Genomic DNA, 21702 nt, shown 5'->3' with positions numbered 1-21702 from the left:
AACATACCTAACAATTGTTTTTTTTTTCTTTTTACCTAAGCTTTGGTGCATTAAGTATTAAAAGTAGCAAGAGTTACAATGGAGCAAAAATGTGCTTTTGAAGACTCTAGAAGATGAAAACAAAAGTGATTGGTGCGGTTTAAAAACGTTGGAAAATCCTTATAGTGTGGCCCATATTAGATTGTTGAGGCAAGGCCCAACAAAGTGGCACCTTAACTGAGATCCAGAGAAGGATAACGATTGGATTGCAAGGAATAGCGAAGCCCATGTAGTGAAAGTCAAATTTTCCGAGTATGGCGAGAAGATGTATGATCGCCTGAAGAGGGAGATTGGAAGCTGCATGCATTTTCTCAATAGGTGAAAAACGATCGGATCAAAAGAGGGAAACCAAAACTGAATGCAATTACTGGAGCCGACTGGATCTGAATCTCTGAAGGATGAGATCCTGTCTTAAATCAAAGCAGAGATGTGGTCGCCGATTAGTTAAGTCGATTTGAAGATTCGATTGTGGAGTCATTGATTTCGCTAGGCCTGGCAAGCTAAAAGTGAGAGATATCGAAGATTCTGGTCACCAGAGAGAGAGATCAGACCAGAGATAGTACCTTCCCATTGATCAGAAGCGAGGTTGAGGTGTAGATTAGAGTTGGAGGGCCCCGAAAACAATTAATCTAAGTGACTTCACCGACATAAACGAAAAAGATAATCATCTTTTAAGTTGAAGAACTTCATCTATCTTTCGTATGTCGATCCTTAGAGGTTAAAGTCGCTATATTTTCTCCATTAACTGATGAGATTTCGTTTTTTTAAGAACAGTTGATTTAGTCGGTTTCATAATTATTGATTAACTATGTGACATCGTTGTATAGGTCTTGATCTTAAAGTATGTGTTGAGAGAAAAGAATTTCAAAGTACCCACGGTGATAGAGTGAACGAATCGACATACTGCAAGTAAGTACATGTGTTTACAGATTAGATGAAGAATCTTGCGACTTAGTCTCAAAATTATCTCTCTCTTTTAAAGTTTTTTCAGATATAGAGCATCGCTAATTCTAAAGATCAGTCTCATATTTATATAAAAAGTGAAAGATATGTTGTTTCATAACATGTAGTTTTTAAGCTTTGATATATTTATGATGGGTTGATAAAGAACTCATATATTTAAGTTTGACTGGTGAATTCAACCTAATTGAGAAGGCTAAGAGAGATGTATTGCAGGTTATGTTCTGATTTACTCTCACTCTGGCTAAGATTTCAGGACAGTGACGGTTGAACTTGATATCAAAGGACAATAAAGATGAGCCTTAAGTTGACCCAGATAGAGACCAAATATCTTTTGTTGCATAACAGGTAATTTTAAAGCTTTGGTATAGTAATTGATAGGGCAAGATAAGTTACCGATTCATCTGTTGTTGCTGTACATTACAAACGTCTAGAAAGAGAAGTTACTGATGCATCAGTTAGAACCATTTCAAGTGACACTCCCCCATAGGAGGTGTTTTGTTTCCACGTATGTAAGCATTTAACTTGAACTCACCATGATGTTTTAAAAGGTTTGAGATTTTTGAGAAGAGTAAAAATTGTTTTCTTAGACATGTTTAGTTTGTTTTGTGAATAAAGATGCGCTTAAACATAGCATGAATGAGATTATATATTTTTTGTTTCAAGTGTGAAGGTTAAATAGAAAATCTTAACTAAATCGTGATTTGAACGTACTGAAAACAGAATATACGTTTTGATATTTTTTAATTTCCAGTCCTTAAAGGTTTACCATTATTGGTTAGCTAATATAGGAAATCTTGATTTACTAACAAAATATAATAGCATCCAATAAGAATGTAGTTAAAAAGGTATATTCGTATATTTAGTTAAGTAAAACTTGATTCACACGTTTTGAAAACAGAATATGAAGATCTTTACGTGGTGAGATTAATATGGTTTTAGTAGATGTGGTTGCTTAAAAATAGGGAAGGTGTTTGAAATGTAATTGATTTTAGTAAAATACGAAATTATTAGTTTGTTTTTGTGCATCGAAAATATATGTTGACTAGATTATCTCCCGTGCTAATGCACGGGTGTTGTTTTGTTTTTAAAATTAACAGAAATGTTATTTTTGAATTATATAATTTACAATAGAAAAAAAATTATATTGTGAAGGTTGTGTTTAATAGTAATTAGACCATTATAAGTGGACAATCTCTCAAACTTAGGATTATTATAAATTTCTCTAAATTATTTAATTATATAATTAAAAATAATAATAACACATAGATATATATTAAAAAAAACATGTTTCTTTAGAGTTTCTAAACTGTTGACCGAAATCTCTTCCCAATGGGAGTTATATATAAAATAACAAATTTTAGGGGAAATGTCTTCTAAACATGTTGTTTTAGAGTTTCTAACCATTATGCAGTTTTTGCCATGTCTAGAGAGCATAAAATGAAAAGGATATAAATAAAGGTTCATGAAAAATAATTTCACTAAGCAAAAAGAATAGGCGTTTGTAGTTTCACTAACCTGGGCTTAACCTTCATCCAGAGGCGGACCTACATTAGAGGAAGGGGTGTCATCTGACACAGGTTAAATCTTATAATTTTGGTGTTTGTAATACTAGCAATGGAAACTTCTGCAGCTCATTTGGTCAATTTCCTTAATATCTGACACACCTTTCCCTAGTTCAACCCAACCCTCGTACATATTTTTTGTTTGTTTTCTTTTCTATAAGAATTATGTTGGGTTTTGACACCCCTTAAAATCAAACCTGGGTCCGCCACTGCCTCCATCTCCTACCTTGAAGTACACTTAGTCTTTCAATCGTAGCATCAGTGTCCTTCTTTCTTTTCAGTTCAGTGAAAGAATGTTTTTTACAACTATTGTTGTGCAATCGTTTGGCCGGAATATATTTTTACTCGGATCTAGAATTGTAGATATGGGAGTGTGGATATGATCATTAGAAGTTTTTAATCTATCTGGGTAGAATCGTAGAAACTAAGATTTTACAGAGAATCAAAGGAGTAGTTGCAAGGAATTTAGGAATTTATTATTTTGACATAAATTTATAGCATCGTTAGTTTTCTAGAAAATATTAGTAGTTTCAAAAGTTAGAAGATCGTGGACATAGTTGAGAAATATTAGGAATTTTTCTATTTTATATAGCAAGCAATAAATAAAATTACGGATGTTTTTTGTATTTTTTATATTTGTTTTTTTAAATTATAAATTACTTGCCACATGTCAAAATTTGATTGACTGTGTGACTTGTGATTTAGTATATAAAGGATACTAACTAACCAAATAAAGTATTTTAAGTATATTTTATATTTTATACAAACCTACTGTTTGATTTGTAAATTTTTTGAAGAACCCAGAAAAAAACCCGACAATCTAATCAGTGTTTATTTTATGTTATAGGTTTTACTCAATTGGTGTATAATAGTAGTCAATCGAATTATGATAGATTGGTATTGATACAGCAGACCAAACTAAACCGAGGTATAGTTGGTTATGAAACACGTTAATTTTGGGTGAGTATGTAAATTTAGTTAAGCTGGTTTAGTAATATTGTAAAATGATGCTGCTAAAAGGCAGTGGTAGATTTTGTAATATTGAACATGAAGGAATGGTTAATTACCACTTGAAACACGTTTGTTTTGATTTCTGCAGACTAAATTAAACCAAGGCAATACTGGATAACAAACCACGTTATTTTAGGTGCACTCGGTTTTGAAAAATTTATTACGCAGGGTTAGTAAGTTATAAAACGACTGTGTTTTAAGGGAATGGCATAGAACGGTAATTATTAAGAAAAACTCAGGGTCAAATCGTATTTGTGATCATGTTTTAATAGTTTAGATATTTTGTTTTTTCTGTAGGATAAATCTGCCTTAAAAAATAAGAAAAATTTCATAATTACCACTTTCATGGTACCATTATTCATTTTTACCACCACTAAGGGGACATCTTCAAAAATATTTTCTTCATTAAGTGGCAAAAAATTCTTATACATTTATATATATATAACAAATAATTATTTAAATGAAAAAAGTAAAAAAAATATTATGTTTTCGAATTATACTTTTTCAAATTCAAATTTTTTTTATAAATTTTCTTTTTTGAAGTTTTTTCAAAATTTCTTTTTGAAAATAAAAAAAATGTTTGAAACTATTTTTCAAAAAAATTTGATATTTTTATAAGTATTTATTTATATATGTATTAGAATCCTAAATTTAGTTGAATTATCCAAGATAACTGAACTGGAACCAAACAAGACCCTAATTCTTTTGAATATTAGATGGTTCCTAATTTTATTATTTGGACCGATCCAGATTCAAAATTATCTGAACCGGTAAAAACCAAAAATTAACGATTCTTAAATGAACTTTAAAATTTTTCTAACTGAACTATTCAATATCCAAAATAACCGATCGGAACCAATACGGGGAAAAAGCTTTTTCAGACCCCAACAATTTACGTCATGCCTTTTTAGACCCAAACAAAACATAAGTGCGAAATTATTCCTGAACTGAGATTTAAAAAAAAAAATCAACTCAAACTTGACTCCGTAACATGAAATCCTACCTTGACTAACTTATCGTTAGTCAACCATTAAACCATGCTTAGTCGGATAAGAGAAAAGTGCTGATTTCAACCTGGACAATTTTGGTCGTGCCTTTTCAGACCTGAACAATGAGTAAGTGTAATTTCATACCCAAACTCAACAATAATTTGAATTTCATACCCGAACTTTAAAATTAACATAAAAACTACTTTGACTAATGTTTGGTTAGTAAACCTTTAACTAAACTAATTAAAAAACACTCACTATAAATCGTACCCACGCTTAGAGAAGCCCTAAACTGAGCATTAAACCACTGTACTAAGACAAATTTTGTAAAATCTACATATATACTAAATTATATAGGTACCAAAACGAGTAAAGAAATCACTAGCTTCTTCTCCATGTGGCTATATCTCTCTCTCAGTTGCCAATTTCAGAAGTTTTAGTCTTTAGGAAGTTCTATTTTTGATAGTAATGAACATTTTAAAATCGCATTATAATGTAACGTTGGGAGCCAAAAAGATTAGCTCAGGCTATAACACGTAGACAAAAGCGGAGATTAGTTTCTTCGTCTAAAATGGATTAGCATGAACAGAGGCATTATCAAACCCAATAAATCGAATCCATTTGATCAGGGATCGATCCGCGACGAATCCGTGAGCAAACCTAGTATCGAGAAGAAGTAAAACAATGGTGTAACATGAAAGTAGATATAAATTAGTATATATGTAAATATGACAAAAGTTACTAACCTGATGGTAAAGTGTTCATTTAATTCACTTGTCTGTGTCTGGCGTGGATTCGGCCCTCCAGGTGACAAAATTTTACTATTTTAGCTAAAACGACGTCGTTTTAACTCTCCCTCGAATGTCATCTCTGCCTAGACACTGATGCGCTCAAAAATAACGGTCGACTAACCAAACATTAGTAAGAGTAGTTTTTTTATGAAATTCAAACTCACTACAAGAATTCATTAAATTAGCTAAGGGTTGGCAAAGGCATTTTCGTAGCCAAATTTTTTACCTAAAGATATAGTGACAAAACACATAATTTTAACTTTGTAGCTAAATATGTGGCTAACTGTAATAATCCATAGCTATATACCTATAGACGGTTTCCATTGGTGGTCTATAGCTAAATAGCTACACATTGGCCAGAGATAAGTGGTTGCTATAATTATTCTGTTGCTACTAGCATCAATTTTTTTTATTTATATAGCTACGACTTAGCTAAAGAAACATAGTAGCTAAACTCTATAGCCATTTAGCAATAGAGCACTCTACAACTATGCCGTAGTTATTAAGCAACAAAACACTTTGTAGCCATGCAGTCGCCAATAGCTACAACTAGTTTTCTCGCAAAATTTGTTGCTAGCAAGCTACAGAATGGCGACGGATCGGGTTTAGAATCGACGATGACGCCACGGTTCCAATCCGTAGCAATCCGTCGCCTTTTGCATTGTAGCTACAAATTTTTCTTTCTAGATACGAAAAAAATTGGTAGCTATATGATTGATTTTTTATAGTGACTATCGTTAAGTTCGGGTATGAAATTCAAATTATTATTCAGTTTGGGTATGAAATCGCACTTACTCATTTTTCAGGTCTAAAAAGGCACGACCGAAATTATACGGGTTGAAATCGACACTTTTCCTTTAGGGTCGAAATTTTTTTAAAAATCTCAGTTCATGAATATTACACTTATGTTTTGTTTGGGTCTAAAAAGGCACAACACAAATCGTGGGGTAAATGCCCTTTCCCCGAACCAATACCCCAAATGTCTGGGCCCAAATATCAATACTGGACAAAAAATGACAAAAGGAAGACTAGGGATGGTTAATCTAATAAGGTAGATAGTTGGAGGGTCGTATACAAAATCTCCAAAGACGTAAGTAAAAAAAGTAGGCAGCTATAGAAAACTCATCAGAAACGCGAGCGAACATGGGATTCTAGCGTTTTCTATAGTCGCCTAACCATCTTCTTCTGACCCTTAGAAGCTGCAATCTGCATCACAACTCAGGTGTTTTTTGACACGATATCAGTAGTTTTGATTTCTGATTTCGGATTTCGACATTGTGTGCCTCTAGGGTTAATCGATTAGAACTCGGGTGGATTCCGAGGTTGTTCTTGTGATGATGGCTTTTCTAGGGTTTTAGATTCATCTGTTACGCTTCGATTTTGTCGAGTTGTTAGCTGTTGCTAATCTGCAATTGTTCTCATAGCTTGATTAGGTTTCTTTGGATTGCTTACCTGTTTGTTTGTGTGAAAGTAACATTTGTGATCTGAATGTTATTGTAAAGGAGCCATCTTTGAAAGCAAAACATATAACTTGTTGAATGGAGTGCAACCGAGACGAGGCCTTAAGGGCCAAAGAAATCGCAGAGAGCAAGTTCAAAATGAGAGACTTTGCAGGAGCCAAGAAATTCGCCTTGAAAGCTCAATCTCTCTTCCCAGAGATGGAAGGCCTTTCTCAGATGCTATCCACTTTCCATGTCTTCATCGCTGCTGAGACCAAAGTGAACGGGGAAGTCGACTGGTACGGGATACTCGACGCCAATCCGCGTGATGACAACGAGACGCTGAAGAAAAAGTACAGGAAGCTCGCTCTTATGCTTCACCCCGACAAAAACAGCTCTCTTGGAGCCGATGGAGCTTTCAAGCATGTCTCCGAAGCTTGGAAGTTCTTGTCTGATAAGGAGAAGAGAGCGGCTTATGATCGTAAGAAGAGTTTGTACACTATGTATAACAAGGTTTCAGTCTCTTCTTCTAACAGCGGCTTCTGCAATTTCGCCAACGCTAGTTTTGCTTCAAACGTTAGGCCGCCGCAGCCGCAGCCGCCGCCGCCGCCGCCAACGCAGAAGAAGAACAATCCTCCACCCACCCAAAAGAGCAATCCTCAGAAGCCAGCACAGAAAACAGGACAGAGTGATCATCATCATACAACTGCAGCTGATACTTTCTGGACAGTCTGTAGGAGATGCATGACGCAGTACGAGTATCTTAGGACATATGCCAACTGTAACCTTCTCTGTCCTAACTGTCTACAGTCGTTTTCAGCGGTACAAGTCCCTAAACCGGGTATGTTAAGCCACTGGAGCCGTCTCAACAGTGCAAAGCCAAAGTCAGCTGATGCTGCTATTCCAGGTGTATTCAACAACTCCAAGTGGGCATTCTCAAGAACCAGCAGTGCAGCTCATGCTGCGTGTATGGTTCAAAAGGTTTATGAGAAGGTGAAGAAAGATCGTGAGGAGGCAGAAGCAACTGATAAAAGAGGAAGGAAGAATGCCAAAAGGAAGTGCACTACTACTGATTCGTCTCTTAAAAAAAGGAAGGTAATAGGAGAAACCGAGACAGGTGTCTCCGGTGGAAGAAAGGTCGTTTACTATGCGGTTGCTGGTGAAAACGGAAGGAACATGGGAAAGTTACATGTAACGAGAGAGAGAGCATCTCCCAGACTCAAGAAAAAGATTAGCAAGGAGGCTGTAACAAGGGAGGTCAAGTCGCGTTAGCGTTCTGAATCAATTGAGGTAGATTTTTTTGAGTTATCAAGGCATAACTGTGTGGTTGATGTGTCTACTATATATCAGCTTCAGGCCATCACTCCTAGGATACATATATATTTTGTAATGCGGGTCATTTGGTAATCTCTTGGTTCTAACATTGTAGAGAACAAGATGGATCTTTTTTTCTGGGGGGTAGATGATTGCAAACTACTTCAACATTTTTAACAGACTCAGTGTTGTGTCAAGTTGTGTTTGTAGCAAACAATCATCACTTGTTCTTATGGTCTTTTTTCATCTCAGTCACTTGGCAAAACGTTTTGTCTTCTTCTACTTTAGAATCTGAAAATGGTGATTATATATGAGCATGATCGAGTCGATGACACTGACAGTGAGTCCAGAGAGGAGGACGAGTATTATTCCAGCGAGCTGAGTAAAGAAGAGAAGAAGTTTATAGTTTTCAGAGAAAGGCTGAACAAAGAACAAAGCTGGTTTTGGTTCCCAGTCAACATCTAGGTTTCAGGCTCTTGCTATGAAGAAGCCTTCTGGTGTTGATGTGAAGAGTTTATCTAATAATAATTTGAAAAGTATATGTGGTAATGATTTTAAAGAAAAAATAGGGAAGACGACGTATCTCCCCACCATAACTATCACATAGTAATAAGTGTATACAATCTTTCACCCTCGTCCCAATTGTCCACTTTATAAGTATAACAACCTATTTCCACACAATATGAAAGTTCGAAACTCGTTTCCACACAGACGAAGATTTGAGTTGGTTTTAATGGTTTTCGAATTTAACCGGTAGTAAACCAGTTTGTATCGGTTGACAATGGTACGATCCAACTCAAAAATAGATTCAACTTAGGATCGACCCGAAACCCTTAAACCCCCAAAATCGATTTCATTCCCTAAGAACCCTAAAAACAAAAAAAAACTGAGAAGAGATTTAATTTCTTACGAAGAAAAACCCAGAAAGTATGAGCAATGAATCTGGAAATTCGAGTGGAGCCAGTAGTGCGCGAGCAAGAGGTCGCGTTGTTGGTGTGCCGAAGAGATGTTGGTGTGGAGAATTGGTTGTCTCCTTGATGTCAAAGTCGACCGCAAATCCTTACAGAAGATACTTCCGGTGTGCTTTTGCGGCGGAGAAAATGGTTAGTTTCTTGGTATAAATGTGATTGAGTTTTTGTTTGTTTGATGTCAAAATCGAATTTTTGTGTGTTTTGTAGTTGAGTAATGATAATCACACTTATAAATGGGTTGATGAGGCGTTGTTGGATGAGGTTGAAGCATTGTCATTTAGGATAGGGAAAGTTGAACAAACAATTCTTGCTGAGCGTGGTGAAGAAGAGAGGAAGAAGTTTGAAGAGCTTGAATTGAAGTTGGAGACTGAGATTTGTTCAAGAATGGAAGATGTTGTGAGTGAAGCCAAATGCGAGGTGAAGAAAGCGCTTGTGCTTGTTGTTTTAGGATGTTTGACCATGGTTGTGTTGTCTAAGGTTATATAGCTTGTTGCCGTTGATTCAAAACCGATGTTTGTCTCAGTTTGTTATGTTTAAGTCTTTAAGTTGATGATGGTTGTATTGTTAAGTGTTTGTTTTGTTTAGGATGATGATTCCAAGTATGTTAAAAAGTTTCAGTTGTTTTAAAAGGCGAGAATCAAAGTCTAAAGCATACATAAGAATGACCAAAGCCATTAAAATATTTTACATTGAGTCTAAAGGATATATAGAACACACCAAAAAAGAGTCACAAGCCATTAAACTAGTCCAAATACCCGAGAAACAAGGTCCTAGAACGTGCAAAAGGAATCAAAGCCGAGAAACAAGGTCCTAGAACCTCAAAAAAGACCATTAAACAACTGAAAAATCGACCACTTCTTCACATCCATCTTCTCTTCTTCACTTCTAAGGCTGAGTGGCTTGAGTGAAAACACCTTGTGAGGCGTCAGGCTGAGATGATTCACCACTCACAAAAGGCTGAAAACATATCACAATAAACACAACAATCTTCACTCAATCATCCCACAGTGCATGATCCGCTTCAAGAACTTCTCTTTTTTCTTCGATGGTGATACATTGACTCCCTTCTTTCTCTTTTTATCTGCTTTAGTCACCTTCTTACGGCCTGGTTGATCTGGGACCTCAGGTTCAATTATAGATGGTTCCGGTCCTACGGTCCAGAACTTTGCTCCACGCAAAGGTACAATCCCTTCAGCATACGTACGCCTCCACGTAGCTGTCCTAAACCAGTGAACCACAAAGTCTTGAGCCTCTAAACCTTTCTCATGCAAACTCTCGAGCATCTCAATGACATACGGTGTGCAAATCCCTTCGTGGCTGCTGCAGATGACATCTCTTCTCGCTATACGAACCATTGCCAAGCGAGCTATTGTCTCTAACATAGGTACAAAGGGCTTGTCTCGGGTTTTACATATGGAGTTGTTGAAAGATTCAGTTGAGTTATTCTCCACGTCTTCACAAAAAGGTCCAAGCTTGTAGAATGCCCTACACCACTTCTCTGGCTTTGCCTTCATCACGTCGTCATAAACATCTTGATCATACCGCTCAATGTCTTTGAGATTTGCTTTGTAATCAGCATCATTGTAGCTCCAAGCAAGGTTCCAAATCTTTAGCTTCATTTCAGGTTTCTTCCCATGGTGTTTCTTCAAGTTGCCATAGATGTGTCTGACACACATCCTATGCTCAATTCTCTCTTCACAGCTGCAATCAATCCCTTTTGACGATCTGAAACCATAACATAACCCTCTCCTACATCAAGTCCTAGATCAACCTTGATCTTTCTCACAAACCACAACCAATTGTTGGTGTTTTCTACTTGTACCACAGCCCATGCGATAGGGTAAATGGCGTTACCGGCATCACGACCCATAGCCACTAGAAGCTGTCCTTTCATCCTAGACTTCAAGAAACAACCATCTACTCCAATTAGTGGCATGCACGTTTCTTTCCAGGTTCTCCTCAGAATGTCAAAACAAACATAAAATCTGTTGAAAACTTCGATCCCATCATCATTTCTCAGGCAGTCAAGCTCAACAGAAGAATTAACATTCGAGCTTCTTATCTCAGCGCAGTAATCCCTCAACCGTCCAAACTGCTCATCATACTCTCTTTCAATCCATCTGAGCGCTTTGTTCCTAGCATGTTGGCATTGCGGCCTACTAACACTGAGCTTCCACTTCTCCATAACCAGCTCCTCAATCTTCATGGGCATGAAATACTCTGGCTCTTCTCTGATCTTGTCAACAAACAAGCGAGTTATTTGTGGAACTTTGAGCATCTCACGAGTACCGTAGGAACACATGTATGATCCTTCTTCAATATCTTCACCTGCCATTTGTTGGGATACTTTGCTGAGGATGCTGAGGATGAGCAGTAAATGCGCCAAGAGCAACCTTTACCTTCACATACAAAGGCAATCTTTGTCTTGTCATATCTATTTTGCTTGATGTTCAGACCCGTTTTCAGAGCATAGTCGAGCACTGCTTCCTTAAATGCAATTCCACTGATAAACACTTGCCCTACATACAACTCCCCACTGCCTCTCCTAATATCATTGCGCCGCCTGTAGATAGTCCTTTGAAGTTCTTACCCCTCTTCATCTTCATCATCTTCTGTCTCTGGATACAAATTATGCTTCACTTGAGGTTCATCAACAAAGTTGAAAGCTTCTTTCTCAATGTTGTAGTCGTTGCGCTCTCTGCGATCTTCTCCATCAGAGTCAACATCAGGAGAATCGGAGTCAACATCAGGAGAATCGGTAGTCCCTGGGTCGAAATCAGGTACATCATTCCACTCAACATTCACGTTAGTCCATGATTCCATTCTTGATTCCTGCAAAACAGAGAAACACAGCGTCAGTACCAGAAAGAGAGATAGACAAAGAGACAATACAATAACGAGAGAGAGAGAAAGCGAGAGAGTTAGAGATAGAATTCTCGAAATTACTTCATAGAGAACAATCAGAGGAGCTACGAGGCGGAGGAGGAAGAGCAGCGACGTTCTTCACGAGAGAGAAACAAAAGATTTACGTTTTCGGATCTTGGGTCGGTTTCTTAGTTCCAATTGGTATTTAGGTTGATTTAATCTGGTTTATATCTCTAATCGGGTCGTTTTTGGTTTACCTAAGTTAGCCATTGGTTAAGTTTAGGTTTAGGGAATACTAACCAACTTTAAACCGCTATTTGTCGGTATTAGTCCGTCTTTCAAAGTTTGTGTGGAAACGGGTTTCGAACTTTCATATTGTGTGGAAATAGGTTGTTATACTTATAAAGTGGGCAATTGGGACGAGGGTGAAAGATTGTGTACATTTATTACTATGTGATAGTTATGGTGGGGAAATACGTCGTCTTCCCGAAAAAATATAAAAATAAATAAATAAATCGAGTACAGAACTGTTAAAATTTCAACATAGATGTGAATTTTGTATAACGGTAACTACTACTTTTTATGGTCAACTGTGAGAAAACTCTTGTTGATGAATAACAGAGTTTGGAATGAAATAATCACAGCACTCAAAACAGATATTCAAGCAACTGCTGATCTTAAGCTAAGAGACAAGTACCAGTCTGTGTATGGTGAGAAGTGGAAAGAAGTAAAAGTGTAAAACGTTTTATTGGGCCGTTGACCTACTGGAATAAAAAAGCCCAAAACAAGAACTGATAACGAACAAAACACGTGTGACTCACGTGGGTCTTTCTCCTACCCTCTCGCCGTTTCTAGAGCTTTTTTGAGGTGGCCAAGTTATAAAACCTGCAAGTAGTAATGTCCACAATACAGTTTGGAAGATTTTGAAGGTATTTATCTCTTTAATAGGTACGTTTTTTTTATTTATTTGGCTTCAGATGAATATAGGATTTTGATTTCTGTGATGGGTTTATAGAAACTGCTATTGTTTTGTTTCAGTAAGAATATTGTGAAGCTTGTTATATCTACAACTATAACCGATTGTCTGTCAGTGTAGCACTCTTCGCTGAGAAAAAGCTGCTTTGTGATTTAATACTATCATTTTCTTCATAATATTAGGGTTTTGAACTTTTTCAGGGATTGTTTGGAGAAACATCAGAGATGTCAGACACTGGAAATGATGAACAGATGGATGTAGGATCGGTGGTTGAAGCTGTTTCCGCTGATCATTCCTTTGGTGCTCCTCTCTACGTAGTCGAGAGCATGTGCATGCGCTGCGGAAAAAATGTATCTCTCTCACCTTGACTGGCGCTTTGTAGCAAGTTTGTCTGTTTTTTTTGTAGCAAATTGATCGAATTTACCATAAGTACATTACAATAGTGTACTTTAGCAATAGCATTGGTTTTTTGGTTCTCTTGGTTCTTTCTACACTCCAATGGTTCCTGAAGTATGTTGGTATTTGTGGTTTTGTGTCAGTCAATTGGAGAAACTTTGTAAGCTACTAGTGTACTTCTGGATTAGTTGTAAAAGATTTTCTTGATCTTTTCCAGGGAACAACTAGATTTCTGTTGACTTTAATTCCTCACTTCAGAAAGGTATGTTGTCTACTCTGTTTTGAATAGTACTACTATCTCAGATTTTTTTTTCCTCCTTCAGTCACGCAAAGTTTTTATTGGTTGTATGTTTTATGCAGACCATTTCTCTGCGCTAACAAGTTTGCTGTTAACCTACAGGTCTTATTATCTGCATTTGAATGTCCTCATTGCGGAGAAAGGTAACAACTACTTTTAATGATTTTGAAATGCTTTTCAAGTATTCGTTTTTTGGCAGGGTGAATTTTGTTTTTTTTTTAAACAAATCATTTTAAATTTTGTTTCGGATCTATTTTATAGGAACAATGAAGTTCAGTTTGCTGGTGAGATTCAACCCCGAGGATGCTCTTACCGTCTAGAGGTTTCAGCTGGGGATGACAAGGTTGGTGATGGCATTGGTTCATTTTGTTCTTTTTAATTTTTAGTTGTTCCTCATTTCCTAACCAAGAGCTTTGCCTTGTTGTTTCTTTCTGATTACAGATATTTGACCGGCAAGTTGTGAAATCTGAATCAGCCACTATTAAGGTCAGTTTGCTTCTCATAATATTAAAAAAAAAAAAATGCAACTGATTTGAAGCAGGAAACTGATAGTAGTTCGCATGAATGAATACCTTGCTTTCAGATTCCTGAACTGGATTTTGAGATACCACCAGAGGCCCAACGTGGAAGTTTGTCAACGGTAAGTCCTTAACCATCTTTATTTATTTCCCAGTTCCTTGTCAATAACTGCCCCTCTTTTTCTTTGATTTCCAGGTAGAAGGGATATTAGCGAGGGCTGCTGATGAACTGAGTGCCCTTCAAGAAGAACGCAGGGTATGTTTCTCATAAGCCCAATTTTGATTGTTTTACAAGGACCTTTTAACAATATATTTTGCTTTGACACAGAAAGTAGACCCTAAAACTGCTGAAGCAATAGACCAATTCTTATCTAAACTGAGAGCTTGTGCTAAAGCAGAGTCATCCTTCACCTTCATTTTGGATGATCCTGCTGGAAACAGTTTCATTGAGAACCCGTAAGGATATTATTTTTACTTATATTTCGTTTTATTTTTTTTCTTCTGACAAGCTTACAACTTATGACAGGCATGCCCCATCGCCAGATCCTTATTTACACATCAAATTCTATGAGCGAACACCCGAGCAACAAGCAGCTCTTGGATATCTTTCTAACTCATCTCAGACTGGACAGCCAGAGAGAGACCACCCTCCTTCTGCTGCTGCTATACCCCATGGAGCAATCGGAGCAGCAGCTGGTCATCGGGCGATTGCTCAAAGTAACAGCACTGATATTTCTGATAATTTGTTCAGATACACTGCACCTGAAGAGGTAACTTCTGATCACTTGAAAAATTAAATAGTTCAGTGAAATATATATTTCATATCACATTACTGTTGTTCAGGTGATGACTTTCCCTTCAACTTGCGGAGCATGTATGAAGCTGTGCGAGACACGCATGTTTGTGACTAGTATCCTTTTCAATCCCCCTTGGTTTTATGCAATATTGCTGGTTGACTCATACATGTTGTTTAGCACTTTACATTGAATAGAAATCCCGTATTTCCAGGAGGTTATTGTCATGGCATCTACATGTGATGATTGTGGCTATCGCAACTCTGAGGTCTGGTTCCATTGGCTTTGATCCTAATAATGATTTAAGATGTGCCTGGTGGTCTTTAGGTTATTTAACTTCTTCTTTTTTTCTGGTTCTATTGTGAGCAGTTGAAGCCTGGTGGTGCAATTCCTAAAAAGGGAAAGAAAATTATCCTCTCTGTGAGGAACATCGCTGACCTTAGCAGAGACGTTATCAAGGTTAGTTTTTCACATTCTCTTTGGATAAACGGCGGACAAGGATAGATTTCTCGTTCTGTGCGCTTTAAAGTAGCTGAGAATGTCACGTTCCGGTTATGTTTTTTGTATAGGTTTCACAATTTCCCTTCTAAGTCTATGTTATATTCTAATGCCCTGAGAAAAAAAAAAAAAAAAAAAAGTGGTTATGTAAGTGTCAGGTCAGGCGGCCAAACTTACGAGATTGTATGTAGAATAGGCTTGTTTGATCTTTGTGGGCTTTTATTATGGCTAATATAACACATCTCATTGCGACATCTATAGTAAAAAATCTTATGAACCATTCATGTCACTAACGGTGAATTTTTGTGTGTATTATTAGTCTGACACTGCAGGAGTGAAAATCCCAGAACTTGATTTGGAGCTAGCTGGTGGTACACTTGGTGGAATGGTGACAACAGTCGAAGGGCTAGTCACACAAATCAAAGAAAGTAAGTATGACCTTTCAACATCTTGACGTTAATTATCCTTGTTGAGTCTGAACTCGTCTTGGTCTAAGTACTCTACTACTCTTATAAACGTTATCTATATCTTATCTGTACTGATCTCAGGCTTAGCGAGGGTTCACGGGTTCTCATTTGGTGACAGTTTGGACGAGAGTAAGAAGAACAAGTGGAGGGAGTTTGGATCCAGACTAACCAAGGTAGCAACTCTTATTGATTTTCTTTTTTTGTTTATTTTTAGCCTTACTCTTGTTCTTGATGTTCAAGAAAAAGCAAAGCACTAAGATATCGTTTGTATTATGAAGCTGTTCAGTTTATTTTCTAACCTTGTGTGTTCTTGCAGCTCCTAAGCTTAGAAGAGCCATGGACTTTGATTCTTGATGATGAGTTAGCGAACTCCTTTATTTCACCTGTAACAGATGATATCAAAGATGATCACCAGCTCACATGTAAGTTCCTCTGTTTTCATCGACTACACTCAAGTTGGATCATAAAAAAGATCAAGAAAGTCAGTCAGTATGACAGTATCTGTCTTAATCCATTTCTTGACACAAAAGTTGCTGTCGTGTTGTACTGCAGATGAGGAGTACGAAAGGTCATGGGAACAAAACGAGGAGTTGGGTCTCAACGACATAGATACTTCTTCAGCTGATGCTGCTTACGAGTCCACGGAGACAACTAAATTAACTTAAACATGAAATGCTGTTGTCACTTTGATATTTGTTAGTCGGTGATAATCTGAAGATATCTTTTTATGGTTTATGCACACAAGTTACAGAGTAAACCAAGTCGTGTTATGTAATGTTTGAGCTTGTTTTTCTTCTTGTGAATCGTGTCCGGATCCTTGAATACGACCTCGTTCCTTTTGCGTTGTATTACAGTTTTGTATGGAAACTTGGCTACATATGCTTCATAGCCTTCCATTTCTTTATCTTCCTATACACTATTCGCCATTTTAATCTATCACATACTATAAAATTATAAAATCTATCACATACTATAAAATTATAATTATAAAATCTATAATATGTTATAGATTTTTCATGAATTTATATTGTCTCTTTTCTATCATTTTTTGTAAAATAAATATATAATCTATTTATTTTTCAAATCATATAGCACAATTATTTATTTTTTGGTTTCAATTAGGCATGGGCATTCTGGGTCTCAATCGAGTTTGAGTTTTATCCATTCGGGTTTTGGTTTTTCGGGTTTATCAAAATCAGTCTCATTCGGGTTATATAAAAGTTCGGTTCGTGTTCTATCGGGTTCGGGTCGGGGTTAGTAAATCTCCAAATAACCAGTATAACCTATTGTGCTTTCGGATTCGGGTCCCAATCGGTTCTTCGATTTAAAAATACATGATTTGTACCTATTTTGTAACTAAAACATAAATGAAATTAGTTCTTCGGATTTAAAATACATGATTTGTACATATTTTAATAGCCAAAACATAAGTAAAATCGATTCAAAAATAAATAAAAACATCAAACGTGATCATTCACAATCAAGCGAAAGATAAACATAGTTAGTGATAGAAAGAAAACCAGATAAATGAAATCATAAAACAAAAACTAAGTTCTCATGAAATGAGAAACATTATTCAATGAAAACAAAATCAAAATCTAAAAACTTCAGGCTTCAACCGCCACATTCCACCATCAATCTTCGTGTAATAGATAATTATTTTAGAAATTCAATAATATTTTAAAGTATTTTTGGATACATATTAAGAATTAAGATCATATTTGGTAGAAGTTCTTTTTGTGATTTTAAATGTTTCGGGTTCTATCGGATATCCATTTAGGTCCGGGTTCGATTCGGATAATACCCATAACCCAAAATACCAAAAAACAAGATTCATTCGGTATTTATGTCGGGTTCAGATCGGTTCGGATTCATTTTTATCGGATCGGGTTCAGTTCGAATTTTCGGGTTCGGTTTATTTGCTCAGCCCTACTTTCAATTAAAAAGAAAATAATACAAATATATACAAAATTGAACAATTTTCTTAAATAGCCATTTTAAAAGATTTTGTCACAAAAAGAGCATTAAAAAAAGAAAATAACCAAAAGAAGTTTCATTAAAAATGTAAAAGACTATTTTTACCCCTTATTGTATAGATGTATAAGTAATAAAACATAAAAAAATAAAAATAAAAAGTTGTTTTTATACAATTTCAAATTATATGTTTTCAAATTCGAACATTTTTATTATTATTATTATTATTATTATTTTTTAAATATTTTTTTTCAAATTTTCTTTTTGAAATTCGAAGATGTTTTTTGAAACTATTTAAAAAAATACTTTAAAATTATTAAGATTTTTAATGTAATTATTAATAATTATATTAAAATATTATATTTTAAAAAATAATTATGTATTCAAAAATGTAAAAGCATAGAAATGTAATGAATTATACTTTTGAACATATAATTTGAATTTAAAGTGCAATAGATATTTGGTAAGAATAATTATTTTGTTTTCTAGTTTTTTATCACAAAGATTTTGAAAATCACATGGATACATATGATATTTTGAAAGTTGAGTCTTATGAGTAAAAATGAATAGAATTCATCTCCCAATAACACTAGATTTAGTTAGAATTATAGAATCAATAATAACTAAACTTTTTGAATAACAAGAGATTTGAATAGATTTTGAAAATTCTTAAACCAATAACAATGGATTCTAGTAAGATTTTTGAAATCTAAGAACCAATAACAATTGATTCTTAAAATTTTCAAAATTCATGAGAATTCACTTACCAATAACTCCCCCTAAAGCAAAATAAGTTATGTGAATCCAAGATTCCAAAAGATCATGTTATGCTGGTGATAGATTACATCCAAAAAGTCCGTCCATATTATGTGTTCAAAATAATATAAAAGAAATCCATTTCACAAAAATCTGTGATTGGATAAAAAATATATTTTTGAAAAACAAACACCAGTTTTTATAGGAATTTCTAACAATTTTTGAATCACTCACATGTATCGTATTAATTTTAGTAATTCAAACGTATTTTTCAAAAGATTCTAAAAATCATTTTGGTGACGCTAGATGATACAGTTAACAATTATGTTGTAAGACCATTTACAAAGGACTAATTGAATATTTTATTTCAACTGTTGAACTATTTTGGTGAGTGTGTTGAAAAAGTAAAAAAAAATGATGCAGTAATTCAGTAGAATGTTTAAAATCATAAAGTGGGATGACAATGATAATTTGTCATTAGCTAATTGGTGAATGAAATTGCTGAAAATATTTATAAGTTGTAACTATTTCATATCAATTATATTATAACAAATTTATTTATTTATTGAAATATTTTATATAAGAATTTCATTTTTGTGTGTTTATAAATAGAAACTTGTTTCGTTTGATTTGGACATGACTTTTTAATCATAATTTTAATTACTTTTAAGAAATGTCTTTATATCTTTAGAAATGTTTTTAAATAATTTAATTATTTTAAAAATTAAGTTTACTTATTTTAGAGTACTTAACTCTTAATTGTCAACTATTTTTTATAATCTTAAAATTTCAGATAATTATTTTATTTTAATAAACATTTTGGTGAAATAAAAGTAGATGGGTATAATAATATTTATTTAAAAAAAGGTATTGTAAAAATAAAAAAAAATGTGTTAAATTATTAGGTGTAAGAAAAAGAAGATGACGTGGAAGGGTAAAAGTAAAAAAAAAAGTAGGATGTTGAATTAAAAAAAACTAACTATAATATTACATGTGTTGAAACCAGGGGCGAAGCTACGTTGAGAGGTAAGGGTGCACGTGCACCCCTAATTATTTAGAAATTAAATTCTTTACAAAGGACATATGAGTTTAATTAGCTTATTTGAATATGTTGCATCCACAACTTCCATGGGACGTGGATTCGATGCTCCACCTTTCAACATTACTTTTGTTAATATTAATTATTTTGCACCCACTTAAAGAAAACTCTGGCTTCGCCCCTGGTTGAAACACGGATTATTTTTTCGTATCAAACCGATAAAGGTATGTATTAATATGTGTACAGGAAGTTATTCGGTTATTCATATTGTTTTATCTTAAATTTATAATTTGCTTAATAAATATTTTCAGTTTTCTTCTAAAAGCGAGTGATTGAGGTTGAATTAGTATACAACATAAATATCCATGTGAGTTTATCATTAAAATAAATTATTTGTTCTTTTCAAGTTTTGCATTAATAGAAATACTTATGAATCTCATATTGTGTGTATGGTCTCTTGAGACCATTCACACTTTGTGGAAATATATTAATAATCTTATGGTAAAGAGATTTTATAAAGTCATAATTGAAAGGCAATATCATCTTTTGATTTGTAGAACTTTATTTTTATTTCTTAGTTGATTTAATTACTTATATTTAAATTTTATTTGTAGATTTATTATAGTGAATCAAGTAACTAAGGTTCCTTTACTGTTTGATATTTATTCAGATGAATTTAAATATGTCATATTTCGAATATCCATAATACATTATTTCTATAACATTTAATTGTTTTTACATCTTTACATTTAATGACTTAACATTTATATGTATGTAGTTTTCATATACTATATATACACACACACTATTTAAACGATATTAAAATAAAAAAAATATTTTAATATAAATATCTATTAAATAAGATTTTCTTCTCATAAGGTTGTATGATCACTTGTATCTGTAACACCTCTGATTTAAAAAAATTCAATGTAAGAATTTTTAAATTTAGTAATTTATAGTCATTTAAAAAATTAAAATACAATATATGCAAATTGTAAATTTTATTATGTGGTTACAGAGATTTTTAATTTATTTTAATAATATAAAATAAAATAAAATGATAGAAGATACATAAATAGTTATCAAATATTTATCATTCAAAATAATTAAATGACATACATATATTTTTAATATTATGTAATTATGTAACTTTTATTTAAGGAAAAATAATATTTTTTAGATTACTAAATAAATTTATGATTAGTTGAATGAGAATTTATTATATGTTTAGATGGAACAAATAATGAAATACATGTATTCTAATTATTTTAGTAATTTAAACGTATTTTTGAAAAGATTCTAAAAATCAGTTTGGTGATGCTAGATGACATAGTTCCCAATTATGTTGTAAGACTATTTACAAAGGACTAGTTGAATATTTTTTTCAACTATTGAACTCTTTTAGTGAGGGTGTTAAAAAAGCAAAAAAAAATTGTTGTGCATTAATTCATATTGAATGTTTCCAAATAGTTGAAAACCATAATGTGGGACCACAATGATAATTTGTGTTAGCTAATTGTCAAATGAAATTGCTGAAAATATTTATACTTCCTAACTATTTCGATCAGTTATATTATAAACAAATATTTATTTATTGAAAGATTTTAGATAAAAATTTATCATTTTTTTGTTTTATGAATAGAAACTTGTTTCATTTGATTTAGACATATAATTTTAAATCATAATTTTATCTAATTATAAGATTTTTTTTTATATTTAGACATGTTTTTAAATAAATAATTTTTTAAAAAAAATAAAGTTCACTTATTTTAGAGTAGTTAACTCTTAATTTTCAACGATTTTTTATAATTATAAAATTTCAGAACTAATTATTTTATTATAATAAACATTTTGGTGAAATAAAAAGTAGATGGGTATAATATTGATTTTTTTTTAAAGTATTGTAAGATATATAAAATACGTTAAATTATTAAGTGGAAGAAATAAAATATGATGTGGAAGAGTAAAAGTAAATAAAGTAGGGTGTTGAATTTAAAAAAACCAACTAGAATAGTACCTGCATTGAAACACAGATTGTTTTT

The 21702-nt window shown here is 33.8% G+C and overlaps 3 protein-coding genes and 1 long non-coding RNA gene across 7 annotated transcripts; all 4 read left to right on the top strand.

The window, feature by feature from the left end:
- Positions 1-224: 224 nt before the first annotated feature.
- On the top strand, positions 225-3804 carry LOC106310303. 3 transcript variants are annotated; one of them, XR_001263753.1, is made up of 5 exons: positions 225-756; positions 867-948; positions 1249-1347; positions 3412-3492; positions 3664-3804. It is a non-coding gene; the product is annotated as an uncharacterized LOC106310303 (long non-coding RNA). The 3 variants fall into 3 exon arrangements; XR_001263754.1 differs by lacking the exon at positions 3412-3492; XR_001263752.1 differs by lacking the exon at positions 3664-3804 and having other exon boundaries at positions 226-756; positions 3412-3629.
- Positions 3805-6422: 2618 nt separating this feature from the next.
- LOC106312294 lies at positions 6423-8359 on the top strand. The gene is made up of 2 exons (XM_013749759.1): positions 6423-6577; positions 6858-8359. The coding sequence occupies exon 2, from the start codon at positions 6894-6896 to the stop codon at positions 8064-8066; it is 1173 nt and encodes a 390-aa protein (XP_013605213.1). The 5' UTR covers positions 6423-6577; positions 6858-6893; the 3' UTR covers positions 8067-8359.
- Positions 8360-9037: 678 nt separating this feature from the next.
- On the top strand, positions 9038-9565 carry LOC106312295 (uncharacterized protein At4g04775-like). The gene is made up of 2 exons (XM_013749760.1): positions 9038-9211; positions 9287-9565. The coding sequence occupies exons 1-2, from the start codon at positions 9038-9040 to the stop codon at positions 9563-9565; spliced, it is 453 nt and encodes a 150-aa protein (XP_013605214.1).
- Positions 9566-12784: 3219 nt separating this feature from the next.
- Positions 12785-16811, top strand: LOC106312293 (zinc finger protein ZPR1). Of its 2 annotated transcripts, none has more exons than XM_013749756.1 (17): positions 12785-12892; positions 13121-13270; positions 13534-13578; positions 13717-13757; positions 13876-13957; positions 14056-14100; positions 14198-14254; positions 14329-14388; positions 14461-14588; positions 14659-14902; positions 14976-15042; positions 15124-15194; positions 15296-15385; positions 15744-15852; positions 15973-16064; positions 16208-16313; positions 16444-16811. In XM_013749756.1, exons 2-17 carry the CDS (start codon positions 13145-13147, stop codon positions 16554-16556), a joined length of 1476 nt encoding a protein of 491 aa, XP_013605210.1. In that variant the 5' UTR covers positions 12785-12892; positions 13121-13144; the 3' UTR covers positions 16557-16811. The 2 variants fall into 2 exon arrangements, with proteins under 2 accessions (XP_013605210.1, XP_013605211.1); XM_013749757.1 differs by having other exon boundaries at positions 12800-12873.
- Positions 16812-21702: the final 4891 nt, after the last annotated feature.

The sequence above is a fragment of the Brassica oleracea genome, chromosome C8, assembly GCF_000695525.1.
Source record: "Brassica oleracea var. oleracea cultivar TO1000 chromosome C8, BOL, whole genome shotgun sequence".
Taxonomy (NCBI): Eukaryota; Viridiplantae; Streptophyta; class Magnoliopsida; order Brassicales; family Brassicaceae; genus Brassica; species Brassica oleracea.
Note: the sequence above shows the minus strand (reverse complement) of the source record. Positions and strands in the feature narration are given on the sequence as shown.